Below are 21,814 nucleotides of genomic sequence, written 5' to 3'. Positions count from 1 at the left end.
ACAAGATATTTTGTGGGCGGCTTAAATGCAGCAGATGGTACAAACAAAGTTTGCGTAATTGAAACAGTAGGAGTTCCACAAGAGGTCGAACCTGTCGTAGCAGTTGCAAATGACCAGAAGGAGGGCGAAAGCCCCTCATGGAAAAGCAAGAGGCAGCCTGATCAGTGAGAGAGAAATGTTACCAGAAGAAAAATGTAAGAACATGAAAAGTATTACTAAAGCAATATTATGCAAAGAGTACTCTGTTTACAGTAATTGTTATGACATACGTGGAAGGATTAGAGAAAGGAATTGATAAGTGACATTTACAGATTCAGGAAGCCAAAAAAATGGTGTTCACGAAAAGCTTAAACAAGATGATTTCTCTAGTTCGTGGAGAGCCCTTCTACAACTTTGAGACTGGAGACGGGAAGAGTATCCTGAAAAGGAAACGGCCAACACCAATCACAGCTGGAATAAAACTTTCAGAAGCCAAACTCGGAAACATCAAAAAGCTTTTATAGCTTTTATAGCTAGTCTTCACGACTAGGCGACCAACAGCAAACTCAAATTCTAATCGAGGTTTTACACGAGCAGGCAGGGACACCGCTGCACCTGAAGATGCGGCAAGCGATTTTGAATTAATGGGTAGTGTTGAGGACGATGTCACTTACAAGCAATTTTCAGCTGATTTCATTTTGTAGAACTTTTTGTTGCTATTTTAACTAAGATGCAAATTCCCGCCAATTTTATTCTTTTCCAAATCAATTTCGGTGGTTTACTAATATGCAATTACAAGTTTATTTTATTTTCTGCTATATCTTTTGATGTGAAAAACGGAATGGTATATTTTTTTGTAAAAAAACCACAATGTTGAGCATTCATCTCTGTTCTCTTTCTGGCATTAAATAAGTCAGTTTTTCCCGGTAAAATAATGTTCCCTTCGTATTTTTATAAGCCAGTTTCGTAGAATTTTCAGATTTTTCTTTGATATAAAACGTGTTGCTTTTATACTCGCAATAAGTAAATTCCACCTTACGTCATTCGTAACTAACACCGAGTAGCGGATTTTGCAGCCGAATATTTTTTAATAAGTAACTAGATAGATACATTTGCAAAATCCACTAACTGGATAAATCTGGTGAAAAAAAACAACTAAGTCAATAATTCACTTACGATTTTAACGTATAAAACACAGTTATAGATTTCAGCCATTAATACCGTGTATTTAATTATTTTTCACCTATTTTTAGAAAAGAATTGAAGTCTTTAACTTTAATAGTTTGGGTGAGATGAGTTTTTCGGGATATCTCAGTTTCGCTTATCATGCAGTTAGCGGCTTTCGCATCTGGGTTACACATATACAGTACTATTGTATTACGTCCTGCAGTGATGCAATGATCATTTTTGTGTTAGCCCAAATGGGAGTGCATCGTCTTTGTAAGATTTCACTAGGAGAACACAGTACGACTGGGTGCTGTGTTCTAGGTTTGGGCTTGCTGCACGTTATAGGAGTGGGACGTGTGATCCTACGTTTGCAAAATGATTGTTGTATCGCTGCAGGATCGTATCGTAATGCAAGAGTATATAATGTCTTTCTTCCCGATGCAGTTTTCATCTGCAATGCATTAAGGTGTGAAATGACTGATCAACCAAAAATTGTCATGACGTAACCCGTTTGTGCTGCCTTCGGTTCAGTTTACTGGTTTTATTGTATTTTCCGTAATATTCGAAAGAAGTGTGGTTGCAATTAGTAATGCCGTTTTCCAGGTTTGTGATTACAATTTGAAAAAGACGACTGACAGCGCCAGAAGTAGTTACGCAGCCTTTTAAAAAATTCATTACTTTAGTAACTATGGCTTGACGACCGTTTATGATGTCAAATGAACATTTTAAATTTGAATAGATTTTTTAGGTCCCTCTAATGGTAAATCTGAAAATTATAGCTGACGCTCTTCTATTGCCATACATACACGAGTAAAATTAATGTCTTCTCATTATAAACCTGTGACATGAATATCTTTTATACACTGGGAAAAATATGTTATAACCAATATCACATCGTAAAATGCCAAAAGCAAATTAAAACGATAATCGTGGGTCAAGGTTTCACGTAGAGCGGGCGCTGTATGTAAATGTCAATGGACGCCTGGGGGGAGGGGGGAAAGTGATATTTTTGTCACATAAGAGAATCATCCATCCTATCTCCTGTAAAATCTCAAAAATTTTGCATACGTAGTTTTGTTACACCTGTATTTTGCACTCATTTTTATTGTAAAATTGCATCATTCTTCAGCTTCATGTTATAAATAGAATCGTATTCCACCGATTTTCGTTCAAAGACCAAATTTTAGTACATGGCTATGCTAGTTGTAACTAAGTAATGAACATTTCATTGCAGCAAATTTCCCCTGGTATGGTGGATACCGAAGGACTGAGAAGATCGTTGCCGAAGTTCGACTTGCCCAAAGAGGTAAAAGAGTCGCCTGCCTTGCATCCAGAGGACATTGCTGACGCTGTTGTTTACATGCTGTCGCGACATCCGCGCGTACAGGTCAGTAGTGCTGTTTCCTACGACCTGCAATCCTGGTCTCACATTCCGAGTAACTAAATGAAGCTATCAGGGAACAGCTCTGGTATCAAGACGAGTCGCATAAGAGGGAACACATAACATTGCGGCAGGCGGACATCGCACTATTCCGCTACCAGACACTTGTATTGCATGGTGAATAAGCCCCTGTTAATTTCTTCCCCTTCACTGTTGACGAACGTGACTCCATTTACCATTTACTGCTGTGACATTGCTAATTTCGGACCGAACATGAGCAGGACTTTTTTGACTGAAATTAAAGCCAGTTTTGCAGATGGTACACTCTGAATATTTTCACAAAGATCGTACGGATTTAGCATGTATTTAAAAGATTTACTCCATGTACCAATAACCATCGTCATTCCGCTTCATACTCAGCCCTAGCAGTTCCACGAACAGACTCGTACTGCACTGTACTGCCAGCCGTTACATCCAGTTCGCCTTCCGTGACCCTCAATGTCACCCTCTCCCCGTTATTATTAGACAAAGGTCTGCCAGATATGACGGAAGACGCTATTTTCATTCTAAACTTACTGGAAAGTGACGTCAAAATGGCGTATACTCGTCCAGCCCATTTGTCGACAGCTGTCAAGTTTCTTTGTCACATCGAGTTTTCTGGAAGTCGTCATTTTGACGTCACCTTTCAATAAGCTTTATAAGCTTTGAGAGCAGCTAATAGATGTGGCACTTCACTCAGTAAAGCTAAAAATAAAATAAAAAAGATATCATAGCCCCAAGTGTAAGGATCCGGGATCCACATAATGCAACTTGTTTAGGATCGCGTCAGTGGTCGGCACTAGAGCAAACCGCAATCTGGAGTGCTGTTTTAATATTTCGAAGATTGTCGCTTAGACGTCAAGCTATGGAATACTACGAAAAACTGAAAGCGGTCACGACGCATCGAATGCACTGACAACGTCAATAGGAAAGTTTCCTACCGTTTATCGATGAACGAATTCGTTATTATTTAAATGGCTTCAATACTGTGCTGAGTTGCGAATGACATTTGATAATACAACATCGCCAGATCAGCACTCCTATTTGAAATTTATCTCTACATGACGCCAGAGAGTATCGTATATTAAATTCATGTACAGAAAGATAATATTTTGTTTGTATGCGATGACCAACAAGTGAAAAAATAGTACTTAAAAGTGTATCAAATTTTTTGTGGTTTTTTTTTTTGTGTTTTGCCGGCCGGTGTGGCCGTGCGGGTCTAGGCTCTTCAGTCTGGAACCGCGTGGCCGCTACGGTCGCAGGTTCGAATCCTGCGTCGGGCATGGATGTGTGTGATGTCCTTAGGTTAGTTAGGTTTAAGTAGTTCTAAGTTCTAGGGGACTGACGACCACAGATGTTGAGTCCCATAGTGCTCAGAGCCATTTGAACCATTTTTTGGTGTTTTCATCAAATTAATGTTTGACTTAAACCTGATGCTGTACCAGATATGTAAAATGTAATAAGGCACTCGATTAATTTTTTTACCGATTAAAATGAAATTCGTCGATCCAGAACTATGTCTAGACATCTTCACATATTCACGATATCAAAACGTGATTCTTAGATTATAGTTAGTTTCCTGATCGGTACCTCACGAACCTCTATACTACCAATTTTAAATGCAAAATTCAAGAAAACTGTCTTCTTTGAAATACAAAAAAGTAAATGGATCCTTTTTTATACTTCCTACACAGCATCCTATACTGCAGACAGTATTACTTGCAAGAGGGGTGTTAGGTTCAACACCACATCTAATAGATGTAGTGGTCCTATAGATGTAGTGATTCTAGTTATTAGCAACATAAAAAATTGCATTCCATCATTCTCTTTTTTTTATATCATCAAAACAAAGTTGTGACGTCACTGGTTGTAACATAAGTTACTGGTCACATACCTTCTCCTTCTATATTAAAAAAAAAAAAAAAAACTATCATGAGAGAACATTATTAAATCCATATCTTACAATATTAAAGATAGACGTTATCTAGTTCACATTTATGGCCTTCCATCGCACGTTAGTAATGCACATTATACAATTCATCGGATATTCTTTGAATATTTAGCCCAGAACTTTTTCTTGTTTTCTTTCGTTTACAGCTTGAAAAGTGTTACCATCTGTTGCACTACAGCAGTACTAAATCCTCTCAGCTTCCGTAATGAATTCCATTTCTTGTGCGTGTCAGTACTTTTCTCTAGAATTCGCTTGGCCAGACGGATATTACGTAGCATTTATGAAAATAAATTATACGCAGTTACATTCTGCACTGCGTAGACAAAAGACAACGAAACATAAATTTACAACTTTGTATATGCACGCATTCGTGTGCACGGCTGTAGGTTGTTACCACATGTGTGTTTCCCGTAACATTCAGGACGCCTTACGCGAACAAAAGAAAAAAACTGGTCCCTCAGAAACGATGTTATCACGTACACTTAATGTTTAACATCTTTTAGTATTAACTTACGGATCCGAATTTCAACATACTTACTGCTTGGATTTTTAATAAAAATCAGTCTTTCGATACCTGCAAGTAGTGAACACATGTTGCGAACGTCTCAGGCCTGACTGCATACTTAGGACGTATACTGGATGAAAGCTAAACTGCTTTAAAAATTTGATCGTCTTTCGTCTTGTTATTCAAGCATTCCTCAAGCGACTTCTGGCGTCATTCTTGTACTCAGTCTTCCAAGGTCTTCTTTGATAGAGGGTCGGAATCTCGACGTTTTCAGAGTCAGCCAGCTTTCGAAATACATGTAATATGATCACTCCATTGTCTCCTGTATTCCATTAATTCGTTCAGCACGTTGTAAACGTTTAATTCCTTGCGGATATCCTTGCTTCTGATCATGTCTTTTCTAGAGAACCTCTCACACAGCTCGCAAGTGCCTCAGTCTAGTGGTCTAGGGCTGCAATCGCTATTCTTTTGTAAAATTTTGTTGTTATTGCCTTCCTCGAATTGTTTCTCAAGAATTTTTGTGTTGGGCCACACATGTGACTGAACTTTCTGTTTTGATGATGGCGTCAGTACCTAAAAGTCAAAATACATTGTAGGTATCTGAAACCTGAAAAGTGTGGCACTTATGATTTATTAGCACTGTTTTGGCTGGTACAAAATTTTTATCCGCGAAGTCTATAATACATATTTGTATTGCTTTTCAATATTGATAATTCATTACCTTGAAACGCCATTTTGAATTCGTCGTATAATTACCAAATCGTCGGCATTCAAAGGAGAATTTAAGATTGTGTCAATATTAAAACAGAATATGGTTGTTGTTTGGTTGTTTCACTCTTGTCCGTATAAATATTAAAAACAGTGGGAGTTACGCAGCTACCTTGTCTCATCTCTGTTAGTCACAATTACTTTTGTTATATGACCGTTTAGGTGTACGTTCGGTAGCGTATTTTGGAAGACATAACTGCAGTGCTCCCAGTGGTGTATGCGATACCCTCTCCGTCACAGTACTGTCCCCAGTTTAGCTTTCGATATATTGTCGACATATTTTCGGAAGTATCACGGGACTTCAGAAAGTAAGTAAGTTTACAGTATCACTATATCTGGTGACTTTCCTCGTTATATTTCAAGTGAAATTCTAAAATATCGATGTTACGTACATTTTGAACTGTTTTATACAGTGTGGCGTAATATTTTGATGTAATATTGTAGACATTTCCTATAATTTTTGACAGTTCATGCCATACATGTGAACTACATTACTACATATGACACACTGCGCTCTCGCCTAAAATCTAGATCTGTAGTAAGAGAGACAGATGGTATTATGCTCGATGCTGACCTCCTTCCTCTCATTCATTTATTACTGTTTTCATAAAAGAGAGAAAATCGAAAGAGAAAGGAAAATTTGCGACTGAAATTTAAGTCCTGAGTGCAGGAGAACAAATTTCTCCTCTTAACTATTTCATGGAAGGGGAGCGGGGAGGGGGTCCTCACAGATCCACTATTGTTCGGCGAGATTTTTCAATATGAAGAATGATTGCCATAGTATGGCATTAAAGTAATTACCCCAAGTACACTCCGCTACTGCAACCTGTAACATTGCCCTCCCACACATCACTATTAAAATTCTCCGTCTTTGCATAAATTTTGAAAACTTTGCGAGGCGTAAGATATACCAAAGAATAACTTTTTACGTATCTTCATTGTCTCTTTGTTGTTGTCGCTAGCTCAAAGTCTTGTATCGGGGTACATTCTTGCAACTGAAATTTCGAATTTGTAGATTCTTGATGATTAAATAACAGAATATGATTTGCCTGTATTATTCTTGAAATTTATTCTTCATCACACCTTTCAACATCTCACCGGTTTTGCATTATCCACATTAAGATAAAACCAATAATTACATTGTTGATGACAAACTTAGAAAACGTCCGTTTCCATCAGAGGCATTTCCACCACCACTTACATTCGGCGGTACTCACATTATTCCAAAGAGTTTACAAAGCAAAAGAGTTTACAAACTTTCTTTGCAAAGGAAGAATCTTCACAAAATTATATCTTTAGTTTAAAAATAAATCCAGAAATAAATTTCGTAATTAGAGATAGATTGTACAATTAATAGCATGAATATTAAGTATGCCAGAAATTTCGTGATTTCAAATATTTTTAAAAGAATAGTAATTTTATCTGTTAGTACATATCGACTGTAACACATTAATTTCTTTTTTATAGATTTTAGCTGGAAATATAATACATCGTATATAAAATCATAGCAAATCTTTTAATGAAACAGCTGAGATAATCTTCACCTGTGCAAGAATCGATAGTATACATAGTACCCGTTATCTCCATAAAAAAAAAGATAATGTTAGAGGCGAGTGATTCATTATAAACCCTAAGATCTCTATTTTTGCCTTTAATTTTCATATCTTTTATGAAAATATTAATAAATATCGTTTACTAAGCATTTTTACGGTTTACTTGCAATACAGGTAAAACAGAGCCTGAAGATTAAAAAGGAAGGTTCCACGCACGCTCTCAACCCTCTGATCCTCGGATTACCAGAAATTTTCCACTACGAAAACAGCTTCATAGGACGTGCGCTAACATAAATGGCTCATGTCTCGTCATACCCACGCCAGTAATACCGGTTTCAAGGTTCTGTACCTCAGTCGGTACAAACTGGTCTCTTACAGGATTACTTCTTTCTGTCTGTCCGACTGTTAAAAACCATTTTTCCTAGGAACGGGTAGACGCATCAAGTTGAAAGTCATGACACATATTAGGAGCTACAGGGCCTTGGCGGTTTAAGAAAATTGAATCTGGCACGTGAATGCAGTCAAAAGTTACGGCCATTTATGTCACATATTATGATGGTTGCAAATTCACTCATCAAAACATAAAGGGTACTTCCCGTTGACCTAGAATCACGAAATTTGCACAAAAAAAAAATCGCAGTAGACGTAAAGGAAAATATCAGAAAACTTTCAATCTATAATTACATTACGTGAAGAAAATATATTTTAACAATGTGTTATCCACCTGTCTGCCTGACTGTTAAGAATCCTTTTTCTCAGGAATGAGTGGACGTATATAGCTGAAATTGACATCACTTGCTAAAGTCTCTGGTCTCTTGGCGTTCTAAGAAATTTATCCTTGTAAGTCAACATAATCAGAGGATAAGGCTATTTATGTCACTTATTTATATATTCGCAAACTCAATCGAACCGTACAAGGTACTTTTCGTTGACCTACATTCAAGAAATTTGGCGTGTAGCAATATTTCATAGTAGAAGTGAGGAAATAAATCCGACAATTTTAATTTGTAATTATATCACATGAAAACAAAACTTTTGTCATCTGTTTTCCGACTGCCTGTCCTGTTGAGGAATAGGTAAACGTACATCGAGCCTGTATCGATATCGGTAACAGGCAAAAATCGCCGAAATTCTCGATTCCCGGAATGGATGAACTGTCTACAGGATTTCCCGCAAGAGCGCGCAAAAATGTAACAGGACATAGAGAATGCACCACTGAATAATTTGAGGTAGGGAACCTGGGGTAGGAGAAACCATTTTACGGAGATACTGAAGTAAACTTGTCTGCCGTTTTGTCCAGATTTACTGTTTTCTAGCTTATTTGCAACTAACGTGCGTACAAGTTTACGCGGTACTATGCTGTTTGTTTAGATGTACATTCTTTATATCCGAAAGGAAACAAGGAGGACGAGCCTGAATACTAGGAAGTCGTGATACAGGTTTTGTTTACCTTACTTGTCCATTAAGGTGGCTCTGTTGTATCGTATTTACATTGTCTCATGACGGAACGTTCTATGACTCATCGACATACCAATTCATTACCCAGTGCTATTCAGGGACGTACGTTACAACATGATAGAGCAGTACCGGTACAGTTTCGCAGAACTCACTGACATGCACTTTCTGTGTATGGGGAAGTATTTTGCAATACTTTAGCTGCTGAAAGGCTGTGCAGGGAAAGGTTCCTTAACAGGCATCTCTCGATCGACAAATGCGGGAGACTGGTTCATTGAACAGAAGAAACGAGGGACCTGGCAACATGAGGACCACTCGCACACCCGATTTTGAAGCGGAGGTGCTGAAACGTGTTACAGCGGACTTCGCTACAAGTACTCGTCCTATTGCACGCCAAATGGGCGACGCACCTACTAGCTTGTGCCGAGCACTCCACGAACAACAATTACACCCATATAACCCACAACGGATCCATGCACTAAGGGTCGCGTTGTGTCAGTAGATGCACCAACAGTGGATTGATCGACCAGATTTCCTCCAAATCGTGCTGTTTACTGACGGGACCTCATGCGGCCATGATGGTGTTTCGAACAGCAGGAACAACCATGTGTAGGATGAGGGAAACGTCCACGCTGTAGTAGGGTCACACAATCAAAACGGTTTGGTGTGAACATCCGGACCGGCATTGCAGGCGACAATCTGGCCGTGTGAATGGCCACCTGTGCTGGAGGTTTGTGCAAAGAGTTCTACCTGAGTTGTTGGAGAACGTACCCTTGGCTGTTCGTGAGAGGATGTTGATACAACACGACGGTGCATCGCCTTGCTTCAATGTGGGTGTCCGCAACCATATCAGTGCTGCATTTTCTGGTCGCTGGATTGGAAGGGGAGGTCCTGTCCGATGGCCTGAGAGGGCACCTAACCTGAATCCCCTTGCTTATTTCTTATGGGGATATCTAATGTCATTTGTCTGTGAGACCCCAGTGGGTAAGGGGAAGGAATTAACTGCCAGAATTGTAGCTACCTGTGATATGATTCTAAACAGACCAGGGATGTTTGTTAGGCTACACCAGAATCTTGTTCGCCGATGTCATAGTTGCATTGAGGTTGATGGCTGTCAGTTTCAGCTCATTTAGTGAGATAGAGTACAAATGGTACACACATCAAAAACAGTTTTGCATCACCCGGTTCCCGGAATTCCTGAAGATAGGCGATGACTGTGGACATTGTATCAGAGACACAGTTCCTTTGACTGTTCAGAGATGCCAGTAAATCCGCCCAAAGATGTAAACAACCATGCATGAGCAGCGCCTATTAGAAGGAGGGGATCCGAAAGCCAATCAATTCCAGTCATTCCACCAGAAAGGAGGTACACGGCACATGTTGTCTGTCGTTCAACCCTGCCTAGATGATCAATACCGCAGTTCGATCGCGTCCGCATTGTTACTTTGTGCCAAGAAGGGCTCTCCAGGCGTTTCGGACATGGACATTCAGAGAGACAGGAACTGTAGATGATATACCTCGCTCAGGCCGACCAAGGGCTACTACTGCAGTGGATGACCGCTACCGACGGATTTTGGCTCGGAGGAACTCTGACAGCGACGCCACCATGCTGTATAATGCTCTTCGTGCAGCCACAGGACGTCGTGTTACGACTCAAACTGTGCGCGATAGGCTTCACGATGCGCAACTGATCTCCCGACGTCCATGGTGAGGTCCACCTTTGCAACCACGACACCATGCAGCGCGGTACAGATGGGCCCAACAACATGCCGAATAGACCGTTCAGGATTGGCATCACCTTCTCTTCACCGATGAGTCTCCCATATGACTTCAGACAGACAGTCATCATAGACGTGTTTGGAGGCAACCCGGTCAGGCTGAACGCCTTAGGCACACGAGTGAAGCAAGGTGGAGGTTCCCTACTGTTTTGGGGTGGCATTATGTGGGGCCGGCGTACGCCGCTGGTGGTCATGGAAGGCGCCGTAACGGCTGTACGATACGTGAAAGCCATCCTCCGACCGATAGTGCAACCATATCGGCAGCATATTGGTGAGGCATTCGTCTTCATGGGCGACAATTCGCTCCCCCATCGTGCACATCTTGTGATTGACTTCTTTCAGGGTAACGCCATGGCTCGACTAGAGTGGCCAGCATGTTTTCCAGACATGAACCCTATCGAACATGCCTAGGATAAATTGAAAATGGCTGTTTATGGGCGACGTTACCCACCAACCACTCTGAGGGATCTACGCCGAATCGCCGTTGAGGAGTGGGACAATCTGGACCAATAGTGCCTTGATGAACTTGTGAATAGTATGCCACGAGGAATGTAAGTAAGAGGACGTGCTATGGGTATTTAAGGTACCGCCGGCCGAAGTGGCCGCGCGGTTCTGGTGCTGCAGTCTGGAACCGCGAGACCGCTACGGTCGCAGGTTCGAATCCTGCCTCGGGCATGGATGTGTGATGTCCTTAGGTTAGTTAGGTTTAACTAGTTCTAAGTTCTAGAGGACTAATGACCTCAGCAGTTGAGTCCCATAGTGCTCAGAGCCATTTAAGGTACCGGTGTGTACAGAAAACTGGACCACCACCTCTGAAGGCCTCGCTGTATGGTGTTACAACATGTAATGTGTGGTTTTCATGAGCAATAAAAAGGGCGGGATCGATGTTTATGTTGATCTCTATTCCAATTTTCTGTACAGTTTCCGGAACTCTCGGAACCGAAGTGATGCAAAACTTTTTTTGATGTGTGTAGATTCATTGTGTTAATGATGGTATCTGAACTATAACTAACGTACATAAAAAATAGACATATTATTTTATTCCCATTATCTCCTTAAGCTGATCCTAAGACCCCAGGTTTGCTACGTCAAATTGTTCAGTAGAGCATCCTCTATGTCCTGATAAATTTTTGCACGCTCTTCCTGAAACCCCCTGCAGGTAGGCCTACATAATTAAATTTGCACGGAACCCTCGGCGCGTGAGTCCTGCTTGCCCTTACTTGGATTTTTTTTTTCTAGACTCTTGTCCGTCTGGTGCTCCCACTTGTGTCACTTTCATCTCTGGCCAAACATTACATGTACCATAAATGCGGACGAAACCGGTTATAACGACCAGACACGTTTCCCTTGTAAGTAGGATTTCAAGGGTTATTTAGCGTCTAAGTTCAGGCGTTTGCCAGTTAATTCTGGTCTTGCAGCATCTCCCGAACGCTCTACAATGGGTCAAGCAAACCTGTCACTTAATATGGAAAGGCTTTTTTTTTTAATTACCGCTACCAGTCACAAATTTTGTCAACCACTGTATTAATTATTTATTTAGCGACATGTTTCGAGGGTTAAACCTCACCTTCAGGCTAAATGGCACTGCAAAAACAACTTCACAATAAGGTCATATTGACACTACATAGTCTTTTCGTAATTGCTCTGGACATCTTTGTTCTTCTGGCGTGGCGGTCTCGTTGTGATGCGTTGCGGTGTATCCATTTCCGTGGCTCTCTTGGTCACTGTTCACAAATTATCACTAACATAGCAGTTACATAGGAAGACGATCACAAACAGTTCTGTAGTGCATTGATGTTTTACTGCAGCTCGAAACCTAGCGTTGATTTTAGTAAGAGATGCCTTTAATAGCTGCCACAATCAAACTCTGCCTCTAAAACTGACAGAAAATTGATAGAGTCGTAAGTAAAGTACAACCACGGCAAGGGACAAACAACACCTTCACTGCGCAACAGCAATGTTAATATTACCGATGACAGAGCCACTAAGGTGACTTTATTTCACAGTTTTCCGAGATTCCATCACCAAAGAAGACGAAGTAAATGTTCTAGAATTCAAATGAAGAATAACTTAGAAGTACACTACTGGCCATTAAAATTGCTACACCACGAAGATGACGTGCTACAGACGCGAAATTTAACCGACAGGGAGAAGATGCTGTGATATGCACCTGATCAGCTTTTCAGAGCATCCACACAAGGTTGGCGCCGGTGGCGATGCATACAACGTGCTGACATGAGGAAAATTTCCAACCGATTCTCATACACAAACAGCAGTTGACTACCGTTGCCTGGTGAAACGTTGTTGTGATGCCTCGTGTAACGAGGAGAAATGCATACCATCACGTTTCCGACTTTGATAAAGTTCGGATTGTAGCCTATCGCTATTGCGGTTTATCGTATCGCGACATTGCTGCTCGCGTTGGTCGAGATCCAATGACTGTTAGCAGAATATGTAATCGTTGGGTTCAGGAGGGTAATACGGAACGCCGTGCTGGATCCCAACGGCCTCGTATCACGAGCAGTCTAGATGACAGGCATCTTATCCGCATGGCTGTAACGGATCGTGCAGCCACGTCTCGATCCCTGAGTCAGCAGATGGGGACGTCTGCAAGACGACAACCATCTGCACAAACAGTTCGACGATGTTTGCAGTAGCATGGACTATCAGCTCGGAGACCATGGTTGAGGTTACCCTTGACGCTGCATCACAGACAGGAGCGCCCGCGATGGTTTACTCAACGACGAACCTGGGTGCACGAATGGCAAAACGTCATTTTTTTGATGAATCCAGGTTCTGTTTACAGCATCATGATGGTCGCAACCGTGTTGGGCGACACTGCGGTGAACGCACATTGGAAGCGTGTACTCGTCATAGCCATACTGGCGTTTCACACGCATGATGGTATGGGGTGCCATTGGTTACACATCTCGGTCACCTCTTGTTCGCATTGACGGCACTTTGAACAGTGTACGTTACATTTTAGATGTGTTGCGACCCGTGGCTCTACCCTTCATTCGATCCCTACGAAACCCTACATTTCAGCAGGATAATGCACGACCGCATGTTGCAGTTCCTGTACGGGTCTTTCTGGATACAGAAAATGTTCGACTGCTGCCCTGGCCAGCACATTCTCCAGATCTCTCACCAATTGAAAACGTCTGGTCAATGGTGGCCGAGCAACTGGCTCGTCACAATACTCCAGCCACTACTGTTGATGAACTGTGGTATCGTATTGAAGCTGCATGGGCAGCTGTACCTGTACGCGCCATCCAAGCTCTGTTTGATTCAATGCCCAGGCGTATCAAGGCCGTTATTACGGCCAGAGGTGGTTGTTCTGGGTACTGATTTCTCAGGATCTATGCACCCAAATTGCGTGAAAATGTAATCACATGTCAGTTCCAGTATAATATATTTGTCCAATGAATACCCGTTTATCATCTTCATTTCTTCTTGGTGTAGGAATTTTTGTGGCCAGTAGTGTAGATACCTTCAGCATGGTGTATCAGCTTAAATCAATAAAGGAAAGACGTTCGGTATGAATTTTATATCAGGCGGGTTGCTGTCAGAATATACTGATACAATAGCTCCATAACTAGCAATCAAAGTCAACCGCTCGCTCGACCTAAGATCCCTACTTGAAGTCTGAAAACCTGCACAGATCACACCAATACTCAAGAAAGGAAATAGGAGTAACCAGCTGAATTACAGATACATATCACTAACGTCGATTTGTAGTAGGGGTTTGGAACACATACTGTTTTCGATCATTGTGAATTACCTCCAAGAAAACGATTTATTGACTAAACAGATGCAGAAGTTAATTCCTGCATACCCTCGAGTAATGTGGTAGTACCCTTGTTGTGCATTAGTGACCTAACAGGCAATATTAATTGTAACGTCAAACTTTTCGCAGATACTGCAGTTATCTATATTGCAGTACTTCTACAATAAAAGAATTTATTGACAATAACTCGTTTTCTTGGAAGAATACTTCATTATAGATAACTGCATCATCTGCGAAAAATGTGAGGTTACAATTTGTATTGTCTGCTGTGACACTGATACACAACGTGAACAGCACGTAACCCAACACATTACTCGCGGGCTCGCAGGAAGTAACTTAAACATCTGTTGATGACCCTTCATACAATATAAAATGAGGCGTACTCCCTACCAAGAAATATCCCAGATAATATCGTTCTTGTGAAACAAGACTAGTTCTCATTCACACGAAGCAGTGAGTGCTATCGGCAGTGTACGGAAGTTAATTCCATATTTCTACATGTCCAGAAGGCTTTTGACACCGTCCCTCACAAGCAGCTTAAGATCAAAGTGAGTACCTGTGGAGTATCGTCTCAGTTATGAGACTGGATTCGTGATTCCTGTCAGAAAGGTCACACGGTTCGCAGTAATTGCTGGGAAGTCACCGAGAAAAACAGAAGTGAAATCTGGCTTTCTCCAAGGCAGTGTTATAGGTCCTCTGCTGTTTCTAATCTGTATAAACCATTTAGGAGGAAATCTGAGAAGCCCTCTTAGATTGTTTTCAGATAATGCTGCCATTTTCTATTTGTAAAGTGATCAGAACCAATTGCAGAATGATTTAGGTATCTGTATGCCGCGAAAAATGGCAGTTAGATCTAGATAATGAGAAAATGGAAGTCATCCACATGAGCACTAAAAGGAATCTGCTAAATTTCGGTTATGCGATAAATAACACAGATCTAAAGTTTGTGAATTCTATTAAATACTTATGGATTACTGTTACGAATAATTTCAATTGGAGCTATCACACACACTATGTGATGAAAAGTATCCGGTTGAAAATGACTTACAAGTTCGTGGCGCCCTCCATCGAAAATGCTGGAATTCAGTATGGTGTTGGCCCACTCTTAGACTTGATGACAGCTTCCCATCTCACAGGCATACGTTCAATCAACTGCTGAAAGGTTTCTTGGGGAATGGTAGCCCATTCTTCACGGACTGCTGCACCAAGGAGAGGTATCGATGTCGGTCGGTGATGCCTGGCACGAAGTCAGCGTTCCAAAACGTCCCAAAGATGTGCTACAGGATTCAGGTCAGGATTCGTGCAGGCCAGTCCATTACAGGGATGTTATTCTCGTGTAACTACTCTGTCACAGGCCGTGCATTATAAACTGATGCTTGATAGTGCTGAAAGATGCAATCGCCAGCCCCGAATTGCTCTTCAACAGTGACAGGCAAGAAGATGCTCAAAACATCAGTGTAGGCCTGTGCTGTGATAGTGCAAAGCAAAGCAACAAGGTGTGCAAGCCCCCTCCATGAGAAATACGACCAAACCATAACACCACCGCCTCTGAATTTTGCTGTTGGTACTACACACGCTGGCAGATGACGTTTACCGGACATTCGCCATACTCACACTCTGCCATCGGATCGCCACATTGTGTACCGTGATTCGTCACTCCACACAACGTATTTCCACTGTTCAGTTGTCCAATGTTTACGCTCCATACACCAAGCGAGGTGTCCTTAGGCATTTACCCGCGTGATGTGTGGCTTTTGAGCATCCGCTCGACCATGAAATCCAAGTTTTCTCAACTCCCGCCAAACTGTCACAGTACTTGCAGTGGATCCTGAGGCAGTTTGGAATTCCTGTGTGATGGTCTGGATAGATGTCTGCCTATTACACATTACGACCCTCTTCAAATGTCGGCGGCCTCTGTCAGACAACAGACGAGGTCGGCCTGTACGCTTTTGTGCTGTACGTGTCCCTTCACGTTTCCACTTCACTATCACATCGGAAACAGTGGACCTAGGGATGTTTAGGAGTGTGGAGAACTCGCGTACAGACGTATGATACAAGTGTCACTGAAGCATCTGACCACGTTCGAAGTCTGTGAGTTCCGCGGAGCTTCCCATTCTGCTTTCTCACGATGACTACTGAGGTCGCTGATATAGAGTAGGCTACCTGGCAGTAGATGGCAGCACTATGCACCTAATATGAAAAAAGCATAATTTTGGGACTTTCCGGATACTTTTGATCCCATAGTGTAGATAATGTTCCAAGGAAAGCTAACCAAAGAATCCGATTTATTTACAGGACACTTAGAAGACGCAATAGGTCTACTAAAGAGATTGCCTACCCTATTCTTGTCCTTCCTCTTTTGGAGTACAGCCGCGCGGTGTGTGATCCGTATCAGATAAGATTGACGGGCAACATCGAAAAAGTTCAAAGAATGGCAACTCGTTTTGTATTATCGTGAAGGAGAGAGTGTCACGGATATGAGAAGCAAACTGTGGTGGCATTCATTAAAACAAGGACTTTTTGTTGGGATAGGATCTTTTTACAAAATCTCAATCACCAACTTCCTCTTCAGAGTGTGAAAATATTTTGTGGCGTCCACCTGCATATGGAGAAATGGTCGTTGTAATAAGATAAGGGAAGTCAGAGCTTGCCCGGAAAGATTTAAGTGTTCGTTTTTCTCGCACGCATTCGAGAGTGGAACGATAGAGAGATATCTTGAAGGTAATTCGATAAATCCTCTCATAATTTATGGTGTATTGCAGAGTAATCATTTATATGTAAATTACGCCTCCCTAGTATTCAACCAATCAAAGTATCCCATTTTGTTTACCATCGACTGAGTCTACAAGGTCTTTACATTTCATATCTTCGCAAATTGTTACGCCCAGATATGAGTTGACCGGTTCCATCAGTAAGTCACTAATATTGTAGTCACCCACTACGTTTTTTCGTTTTGTGAAGCCCCAAATTTTACATTTGTGAACATTTAAATCAAGATACCAATCTTTGTACGACTTTGAAATCTTATCAATATCCGACTGAATATTTTTGCAGCTGTTTTCAGACAGTACTTCATTACAGATAACAGCATTATCTGCGGGATGTGTGAGGTTACAATTAACACTGTCTGTTACGTCACTGGTATAAAACTTGAACAGCCAGGGTCCCAGTACATTACTCCGGCGCGCGCCGGAAGTAACTACTACATCCAAGATGAGATGAGGCCTCCTCCCTACCAATAAATCCCTAATCCAGTCATTAATTTCTTCCGATACCCCAAACGATCGCACTTTGGATAAAAAGAGTATATATGGTACTGAGTCAAATGATTTTCGAAATCAGAGAAAACTGAATCTACCTCACTGCCTCGATCCATGGCTTTCAGTGTCTCGTACGTGATAAGGGCGAGTTCGGTTCCACTTGGTACGTTGTAAGAGTCACCCTGAGACACAAGGATCTCACAAGTGCTGAACACTTCATCCACTTACTGATCGATTTTTCTTATAGTGGAGAATACACTTTTGCCTTGGATATTTGTCGTTGCCTCTACACCAGAACTATGACGTATTCCTTCAAAGCGTTAGATGATAAATTATAGTTGACACCCTGGCGTCAAATTTCTCGTAATATCAATCTATACTACAAAGACAAGTCATCGTTTTAGTTTATAAACAAAAGTCTCGAAAAGTGCTTGACAGTTAACTTAAAATTTTTACGCAATACCCTAATGAACATTCGACCGGTCTATAGGCTATATATTTTTCAACATTTAAATATATGTGTAATATATATTTGGGAAAAGTTGTTACCAAAAATGAGAAACGTTTTTGATCGATTTACTTCAAATTTCACACGATACTCTAAAGAAGATTCAGACGGAGATGTGTTACATATTTTTAATGTACATAATTTATAAATATATATTTAATATAGAAAGGGGAAATGTTGGTTGCAAAAATCCTGAAAAGTTGTTGACAGACTTACTACAAATTTCACGACAGTGATAAATATTCAGATGGGCATGTGCTATATGTCTTGTTGTAAACGACAATAACGACAATTTACAGGTTTTCTATTTCAACTGATTGCATGAAGGAAAATGCTGTGCTGTGTGCTACATTGATCGTGACCAAGACAAATATCTCACGAAATAAGTGTCAAACGAGAAAACTGCAAAGAACGAAACTTGTCTAGCTTGAAGGGGGAAACAAGATGGCGCTTTGGTTGGCCTGCTAGATGGCGCTGCCATAGGTCAAACGGATATAAACTGCGTTTTTTTTTAAATAGGAACCCCCATTTTTTATTACATATTCGTGTAGTACGTAAAGAAATATGAATGATTTAGTTGGACTACTTTTTTCGCTTTGTGATAGATGGCGCTGTAATAGTCACAAACATATGGCTCACAATTTTAGACGAACAGTTGGTAACAGGTAGGTTGTTTAAATTAAAATACATAACGTAGGTACGTTTGACATTTTATTTCGGTTGTTCCAATGTGATACATGTACCTTTGTGAACTTATCATTTCTGAGAACGAATGCTGTTACAGCGTCATTATCTGTAAATACCACATTAATGCAATAAATGCTCAAAATCATGTCCGTCAACCTCAATGCATTTGGCAATACGTGTAACGACATTCCTCTCAACAGCGAGTAGTTCGCCTTCCGTAATGTTCGCACATGCACTGACAATGCGCTGACGCATGTTGTCAGGCGTTGTCGGTGGATCACGATAGCAAATATCCTTCAACTTTCCCCACAAAAAGAAATACGGGGACGTCAGATCGGGTGAACGTGCGGGCCATGGTACGGTGCCTCTACGACCAATCCACCTGTCATGAAATACGCTACTCAATACCGCTTCAACCGCACGCGAGCAATGTGCCGGACATCCCTCATGCTGGAACTACATCGCCATTCTGTCATTCAAGAAAACATCTAGTAGTAACATCGGTAGAACATTACGTAGGAAATCAGCATACACTGCACCTTTTAGTTTGCCATCGATAAAATGGGGGCCAATTATCCTTCCTCCCATAATGCCGCACCATGCATACTATACATTAATCCGCCAAGGTCGCTGATGTTCCACTTGTCGCAGCCATCGTGGATTTTCCGTTGCCCAATAGTGCATATTATGCCGGTTTACGTTACCGCTGTTGGTGAATGACGCTTCGTCGCTAAATAGAACGCGTGCAAAAAATCTGTCATCGTCCCGTAATTTCTCTTCTTCCCAGTGGCAGAACTGTACACAACGTTCAAAGTCGTCGCCATGCAATTCCTGGTGCATAGAAATATGGTACGGGTGCAATCGATGTTGATGTAGTATTCTGAACACCGACGTTTTTGAGATTCCCGATTCTCGCGCAATTTGTCTGCTACTGATGTACGGATTAGCCGCGACAGCAGCTAAAACACCTACTTGGGGATCATCATTTGTTGCAGGTCGTGGTTGACGTTTCACCTGCGGTTGAACACTTCCGGTTTCCTTAAATAACGTAACTATCCGGCGAACGTTCCGGACACTTGGATGATGTTGTCCAGGATATCGAGCAGCATACATAGCACACGACCGTTGGGCATTTTGATCACAATAGCCGTACATCAACACGATATCGACCTTTTCCGCAATTAGTAAACGGTTCATTTTAACACGGGTAATATATCACGAAGCAAATACCGTTCGCACTGGCGGAATGTTGCGTGGTACCCCGTACTTATGTGTTTGTAACTATTACAGCGCCATCTATCACAAAGCGATAAAAGTGGGCCAACTAAAACATTCATATTTCTTTACGTACTACACAAATATGTAATAAAAAATGGGGTTTTCTATTTAAAAAACGCAGTTGATATCCGTTTGACCTATGACAGCGCCATCTAGCGGGCCAACCATGGCGCCATCTGGTTTCCCTCTTCAAGCTAGACGAGTTTCGTTCTTTGTAGTTTTTTCGTTTGATGCTTATTTCGTGAGATATTTGGCCCGCTCACTATCAATGGACCACCCTGTATATATGTGTGTGTGTGTTTCAGAAGTGATGGTCAGTAATTCATACATAGAAAGTACAGACCAATTTTTTGTAGAAATTACTTTGTTGATGATTGTTAGTAATATTTCAATTTATTTTGTTTTATTTGCAGGTCTATGAAATGCTGGTCATTCCGACTGCAAGTGCACTATAAAACGAACTCGCCTTCTCATCACCTCCTGCATAATACGTACATCAACCAGAAGATATGGTAAAACTGACGTGATAATTTTGTGGAATTTGCTTCGCGAAACAAAATGAGAAAGTGGGAGCAAAATATTGCACGTGTTTCCCCTGCTACTAAATGAAACATGTCTAAGACAGTTCTCGTCTTGCACTTTGCACGTAATGAGACATTTGTAATAGAAGGGTCTCATGAAGAGATATCGTTTAGCTGTTCTTTCGAGTTGTATCAAGCTCTCAAATAAAAACGACATGTTGAAACCTCCTGTCTGCGTGTTATAAATTTAATAAACCACACTAAAAGTGTTCACGTGTGTGCACGTTCTTGTGCGTGATTGGTAGTTTACTGACGAGTGAACCAGTAACCGACTACTTATGAAAAAGTGATGCTAAATGCTAACTTACATATTCTTTGTAGAACGTCATTACTAACCACTAAATAGCAGGCGCAAGTATGTATTGATTATTGTTGAGAATATTTTACATCAAAAGATCGTCTACACGTGCGTAGAACATTCTATTTAATATCGTTTGCTACGTAATAAATGTGATTCCCATGTATGGATAACCATAAAAGTTATCGTTATGGCAAACGGTTACGATGGCGTTTTTTAGATAAAAAAATATAAAAATACTCTTATGAATATAAACATTTGCCATATGTTTATATGTCTGCGTTGAAGCTTCACCAACTGCAAACGGCATCACGGTCTCAAGTCTGCAAAACATCAACAGATTGGCAAAATGATAATTTTTATTTGGACTGTAGACACAGTCACGGTAAATTTTTTGAATGATGCTGTCGTCATTTGGTTGCAATAATTTTTGTTTTATTGTTATACAATTTAAATTTCTGTGTTAGGACATTTTCAAGTACAAAAATGTATTTACACGTCAAAAGACATCAGACTTGCATGAAATAGCAAGTCCTTGTCGGAAAAGCATGTCTGGTACTGTAGGCCAGTTTTGTCATTAGTAAAAGTAAGACTATATCTATAACTTCTAAATACAGGGCAAACTTTCATTTCTAGACCCTGTAGGACAGCTGTTATATGAAACTGTTAACTAATAAACAGGTATATGTGACACTGTTGTGTCGCCCCCACTTCTATTCTGATCGAAGAGCTGCTCCACCGTGCCTTAACAGTGGAACCTTGCGTGTAGCTGCAATCGATGCTCACCTCGGATGTCAGTGGCAACAGCAGTTCCATACTCGTTTCCGCTTTCCCATGCA

At 41.1% G+C, this 21,814-nt stretch overlaps 1 protein-coding gene across 2 annotated transcripts in view; it reads left to right on the top strand.

Moving 5' to 3' along the window:
• Positions 1-20,846, top strand: part of LOC126237459 (dehydrogenase/reductase SDR family member 11-like) — a 102,326-nt gene extending 81,480 nt beyond the window's left edge. The window contains exons 5-6 of one of the 2 annotated variants that reach the window (XM_049947596.1): positions 2,381-2,533; positions 20,510-20,846. In XM_049947596.1, the coding sequence (XP_049803553.1) occupies positions 2,381-2,533; positions 20,510-20,551 (195 nt within the window). In that variant the 3' untranslated portion in view covers positions 20,552-20,846. The remainder of the gene's footprint in view (positions 1-2,380; positions 2,534-20,509) is intronic. The other variant, XM_049947597.1, reaches the window with a different exon arrangement.
• Positions 20,847-21,814: the final 968 nt, after the last annotated feature.

The sequence above is a fragment of the Schistocerca nitens genome, chromosome 2 (assembly GCF_023898315.1).
Source record: "Schistocerca nitens isolate TAMUIC-IGC-003100 chromosome 2, iqSchNite1.1, whole genome shotgun sequence".
In the NCBI taxonomy this organism is placed as follows: Eukaryota; Metazoa; Arthropoda; class Insecta; order Orthoptera; family Acrididae; genus Schistocerca; species Schistocerca nitens.
The sequence above is the reverse complement of the archived record's forward strand: the minus strand, read 5'-3'. Positions and strand labels throughout refer to the sequence as shown.